The sequence below is a fragment of the Anopheles arabiensis genome, chromosome 2, assembly GCF_016920715.1.
Source record: "Anopheles arabiensis isolate DONGOLA chromosome 2, AaraD3, whole genome shotgun sequence".
Classification (NCBI taxonomy): domain Eukaryota; kingdom Metazoa; phylum Arthropoda; class Insecta; order Diptera; family Culicidae; genus Anopheles; species Anopheles arabiensis.
In genome coordinates, this window is record NC_053517.1 from 72,350,169 (window position 1) to 72,356,168 (window position 6,000).

At 42.7% G+C, this 6,000-nt stretch overlaps 1 protein-coding gene across 5 annotated transcripts in view; it reads left to right on the forward strand.

Annotated features, from left to right (window-relative positions):
* LOC120895452 (protein rhomboid) overlaps positions 1-5,683 on the forward strand; it is a 46,934-nt gene extending 41,251 nt beyond the window's left edge. For 4 of the 5 annotated variants that reach the window (XM_040298815.1, XM_040298816.1, XM_040298817.1 and 1 more), the window contains 4 exons: positions 584-726; positions 891-1,012; positions 1,142-1,288; positions 1,420-5,683. In XM_040298815.1, coding sequence (XP_040154749.1) covers positions 584-726; positions 891-1,012; positions 1,142-1,288; positions 1,420-1,730 — 723 coding nt within the window. In that variant the 3' untranslated portion in view covers positions 1,731-5,683. The remainder of the gene's footprint in view (positions 1-583; positions 727-890; positions 1,013-1,141; positions 1,289-1,419) is intronic. The other variant, XM_040298814.1, reaches the window with a different exon arrangement.
* The last annotated feature ends 317 nt before the right edge of the window (positions 5,684-6,000 follow it).

The following is a 6,000-nucleotide window of genomic DNA, read 5'->3' on the forward strand; positions in this document are numbered from 1 at the left end:
TTGTGTTCTCACCAACACAATAGCGGTCTAGTACCGAAGGGCCCAGGAAGCTGGACTTCAGTTCCGAACTGTCAATCGACCTCGAGAAGCGAAAGTAGAAGAAGAAGTTGGATTACTAGGGCATCTGGAATATGCATTGATTCACAGGTTTATTTAGAGTAATCGTGTTGCGTTCATTCACCACTCGCCAATTTGTATGTGCGTGCGTGTGTGTGTGTGTGTGTTTACATTAAAACGGTTTATTGATCTCACACCACGCAACCACCCATCCACACCCACTCTTACTCTCATTATCGATCTCTGGTGGCGCTGCTGGTGGGTTTGTTTATCAACTGTGGAGGTGTGGAGGTGCCGCATTTTATGCAATCCTAATTTTAGCAACCGTTTGTCTTACTTCTTTCTGCTCCGGATGCGGAAACACACGTCAACACTCGCAAAAGTTGCTAGGAGGGGAAAGTGCGTTGTTTGCCCATATTCACCATTTTTTGAACTGTTTTGCAAAATACATTTGAACACGCGCGGAGACAGCTCGCTCACCAAGTAACATGCAATATCCTTTCTCCTCTTTCTTTCATTTCTACAGCTCGGGTTCTTCGTCTACCACTCACTCACGTTAGGTCCAGCGGATCCGGCGGGCCCGGTTCCGATCGATTCGATGTTCATTTACCGACCAGACAAGCGGCAGGAAGTGTGGCGATTTCTATTCTACATGGTTCTGCATGCAGGGTAAGTAGAGTTTGTCGGGCTTTATTCTCTCTGGTAGTCGCCACCCCCACTGGTAACTGCTGGTAAACAGTAAAGTCGAGCATTGTACTTCAGAAACAAAGGATCTAATTTGTTTGTTTTTTCTCTCTCTCTATCTCCTTGTTTGCTTGCCTCCCGTGTTGCAGTTGGTTCCATCTAGGGTTCAATCTAATCATACAACTCCTCGTTGGGCTACCATTGGAGATGGTACACGGATCAACGAGGATAGGTTGTGTTTATCTGGCGGGAGTACTGGCCGGTTCGTTAGGTAAGCGATTGTTTGCGTTTATTACGCTTTCTTTTGACAGGAAACTATATTTTACAACACACCCTTTTGCTGTGGCGATCGATGTTTTATCATCTTCTTTATTTTTATTTTTCCATCTCTATCTCATAGGGACGAGCGTATTCGACCCGGAAGTGTACCTCGTTGGTGCGAGCGGCGGTGTGTATGCCCTGCTCGCTGCCCATTTAGCCAATGTAATGCTAAATTACCGCAATATGCAGTATGGCATCCTGCGGCTACTAGCGATATTCCTATTTGGTAAGTATTTCAATAAATCCTTTCTGCTTTCTGATTCGACGTTTAGTAATACGATATAAACGCGCGTTTACTGTCAATTCTTCAGTATATTAACATCCATTTTGTTTCGTTTGCTCTTTTCCTCCCAACAGCGTCCTGTGATGTAGGTTTCGCCATCTACTCCCGGTACTCGGTGGAACCGGCCAGTGGGGCACCGTCGGTATCGTACGTGGCGCATCTGACGGGGGCCCTGGCCGGGCTCACGATCGGGCTGCTGGTGCTGAAAAACTTCGAACAGAAGTTGCACGAACAGCTCCTCTGGTGGGTGGCACTCGGGGTGTACGCCGCCTGCACCATCTTCGCCATCGTGTTCAACCTGCTCAACACCGTCACCGTCCAGAGGCTAGAGGAGGAAAGTGAAGAGGTATTCAAACAACATCTATTCACCAACTTCGGCTTCTAGTGTGTGTATGTACATGTGCGTGTGTGTGGTAGTATGTGTGTGAGGGAGATTGTGTGCGCACAGGAGACCCGGGACACCTTGATCGACCCTAGGACCTCCCATTCCTTCCAGTAACGGCAGTGCCGTTAGCCACGTATCCCATCCGGCACTGTGTAACACTCGAAAAGTGCGTTCTAAACGCCACCTACCGCTCCCACCTGTGCTTCTGATCGTCGTTAAACGAGCATATATTCTGTCCACGGTCGATGAAACGGTCTATCCTCCCGGATTGTGGAATGTCCCATAATATACACACGCACACACATGCACACGTGTACACAGACGCATATACATACTTCATCGTGCGCCTCTGGTAGGTGATGATGGGGTGTAACCTACAGTAACGTCCAAAGAGCCATCTGTGCGTGTACACTAAGAAGTGAAAGGGTCCTTTGACCGCGCCTCCACTTGCTTGCCTTTGACGAGAACGGGCCAGCACTGACAGGCCGTAGACACGGGTATATTACACATACACACGCGTACATGTGCGAACATTGTCTATCATGCTGCATCGGACTGTGCTGCTCCCTTCTTTTTCGACCCTGCGCGCGAATAACTCAACACCTCAGCGAGAAAGAGAGAAAGAGAGAAAGCAGAAGGAGGGAAGTGCCCAACTAAATGTGATTGTACATAGACTTTATATTTTATTGATAACCCTACGCCCACGGTACGCGGGAAACGATGCAGCGCAAAGGATCGCACCCGTCGTTCTTGCAACTGCAACTCTTGCTGCGTTTGCTTGGGTGTGTAGTATGTACGTGAACATTCTGGAGAGCAGAGTGCGTCAAAGGAAGCAAAACTTGCGGTCAGTGAAAATGATAGAACAATTCCTAACTAATACCAGTATACCAAAGACTGCGCAGGGAGAAACACGATGAGGCAAGTAACCCGCATGCACGCTGGGTTTTGTCTTCGTTTTCCCTGCTTTCGAATATCCGATCGTCGTCGTTCCTTCTTCAAAATCAGCACCCACGGTCATCCGCACGCGTGCACGCGCACTTCTTCGTCGCTGTCGCTTCATCCATCAATTGAGCAACAAGACATAGAAGTAGAGCAGTTAGCTGCACTCCTCCATCACACGATACATCACTCTCGTTATCATCATGTTGAGTTCCTTTTTCACCTTATTACATAACTAAAACAAACTGCCAAACGACAAATGCAAATGTAGAGAGATAGACGAGTGGGGTGGTTCGGTTCCACACAGCCAGTTGAGTGGCACCGACTCGTGCGACGCCTTTAGTAGTGAATTATTTTTATGGACTGCAGTGTGCAAACTGCCTGAAGAAAGTATGAGTACGGTGTAGCGGCTGTATAGTATTCAACACAATCAACAACCGTCCGTGTTTGTCATGGAAGGAGAGGGGAGTGCTGGAAGGATAGGGAGCGTATACACATCACTGCCGCGCTGAGTAAAACATTTAGTAGTACCCGCAGCCTTCGTCTTTCTTCAAGTTTGTATGTAGCCGTAAAGCCAAATGAAATAGAAATTAAATACCGTTTAGTGCTGCTCTGTTTGAATGCTGAAAAAAAAAAGTTAGCAAGCAGACACAAAACTCACTCAGGGGTTACTCTGAACTCTTCTTGGACACCTAAAAAAAGACACAACACCTGTAAACCGTACGATATAGCAGCCAGAACAATAAGTAACGAAACTAAAACAAAACAAAAAAACGGCAGTGATCGAACGAAGTTTTGCGTGTCACGTGAACATTATTTATTATTTCGAAATAAAATTGGCTTTTTTAAAAAAGAAGGTCTAGTGTTAACGACTAGCTAGTGTGCTCTAGTAGTTGCTAGTACAATAGGAAGCGAATAAACAAGAATTACGAGTGAGGAGGGAAGATTCCGTGTGTGTGTGTCTGTATGCTGTGGAAAGGAGTTGGACAATCGAATGGACGAAAAAGTTAAGGGCTTTCGAAAGGTTAGTGTGTTGCGTTCCGATCGCGCAGTGTGTGGGTGCGTGTGCTATTCGACGGAAGAACGAAAGACTAATCCGCAGAGTGTGACAAAGATTTAGCGTAGCAGAAATGGACGAACCAACGAGCGAAGCGATTGGAAAATCGACGAACAGAACATAAAAGAAAACAAGATAAGATAATATTCTACAATACGGAAATCACCAAGTCTAGTCAAATCTCTACGGAAATATTCTAATTATTGTATTGTATTCTAGTTATTATTATTATATTATTATTATTATATTATTATAATTATTATTAATATTATTATTATATTATTATTATTAAATTACATTAAATTAACTTCAGCTCTTTTGCATGTCGCATCGGAAAGAGCGAACTTCGGGTGAAGAAATACTGCTACAGAACAATGTATAGGAGGAAAAGAAACAGCAAATAAATCAAAATGCGCGCTAAATCATGGCAAAACCACCAAAACCTCACCATCAAACTAAAGAACGAAAAGATCCAAAATAAATTCTCATCTCTGTTTCGAGTTGTGATGTGCAAGTGGGGATTGATGGCAATCGAAAACTAGAGTGAAAGCAAAAAAACACACACATACATATAACCATGGCAATTAAGAAACGCACGAGCCCCCGAACGAATCGACGAAGAGGGGAAAAATCACATCACTGAACGCAACCAATTCAAGTCATTGCATAACAAAGAGAGCAAACAAACTCAGACACTTGGCACAAAGACGGTGTTGTTGGTGCTATCGGTATCCAAAAAATGCTGGATAAATTAATTTATTTATTGCACTCGGTTATATTCTGTTTTCCCTTTCGTTTCACATTCGGTGTGGCGGTTGAGTGAAGCTTAGCTTCGTAATTAACCTATTACAACATATACCAACCTCATAACCACCAAAAGCACCTTAAGCCGGAGGTGTGTAGCTTTTTTAATAATCCACGCGACAGGTAAAACGATCTCACTAATTAAATGAAGCCCGAAAATCCGTATCATTACTGCAACATCCCCCCCATCATCACACATTACTAGAAAGAGTAGAAAGGGAGAGAAATGTCTATGCGGCCAAGGTTTGTACTGTTAGGTTGATGTGAATCATTCAAACAGTTTCCTGGCGGATCAAAACCCCCTCGCCTACAATAGAACCACAATGTAGAATACTTTTTCAATCTAGTTTGATTTTCGTTCTATTTTCAAAGGACAGATACACCAAAGATTAATATGAAGACAAAGAGAAGAATGATTGCAAGGTGAAAGGCTAGAATCGAATATGAATGCAAAAACAACAGAGAGGAGGATGTTCGTTCGATGGGAAAAAATATTTATTTTTGTTTAAACAACTTTGTTGCAATCAGTATCAGCAAACACAGTGTGGGCGCATGTTTTGTATACGCTATAGAGCGTTTCTTATGCGTTTTTTATACTTCGATCCTGGATTTTTATCTTGTTTCGGTTGTCCAACTAACTAATAATTGTGTGATTGGGAAAAGCAAATTCCACTTGACATTAAATAAAGTAAAAATAAAACCCATTTCCCGTTTACACCACTCCATACCAAAATGGCCTTCAATGGAAAAGTATACATGAAGCAAACTTCCATGTAACAAAACTAATAAAAAAAAATAATGAAAAGTTAGTTGCAACACCAGCTAAATTAAAATTAGTACAAGCACAAAACAAAACACAACAAAATCAATCTACTCGCAATCACACCAACATTCAACTGCGCCTGAAATTGATCTCGTTCGAGCGAGATTTTTATTGGTAAAAATAAAACGATAGTAGAGGATACACCTATAAACGACGACCCCACATACACACTCACACCACAGTGAGGGACTGAGGTGAGAATTTTGTAATTAGTCACAAAACAGAATTCAAAGTAAGCAACAAGAACTTATACCAATGGAAAATGGTGCATAGAAGGCGTTTTTTTTTCAAGAAAATAATAAACAAAAGCAAATTCATTGTAAAACATCATCATTTTTTTTCTTATTGTAGAGACTGAATACTGAATGTAGTTACTGATTATATCACACGAAAAGAGGCGAGCCCGTGGTACAGTCGTCAACTCGAACCCCACTAAATAACATGCCCGTCATGGGTTCAAGCCTAGAATGGACTGGGCCGATAGAGGGATTTTGACTATATACTATCCAACTTTGCGTGGTAAAGATTTAGACATGTCAACGGAGGACGTTAAGCCAAATAGAAAAAGGATCACATGAAAATGAAAGTTAAAACGGTAAGATAAAACGGAAATAAACTTTGAGTAATGTTTAATCAGAACTGATTCA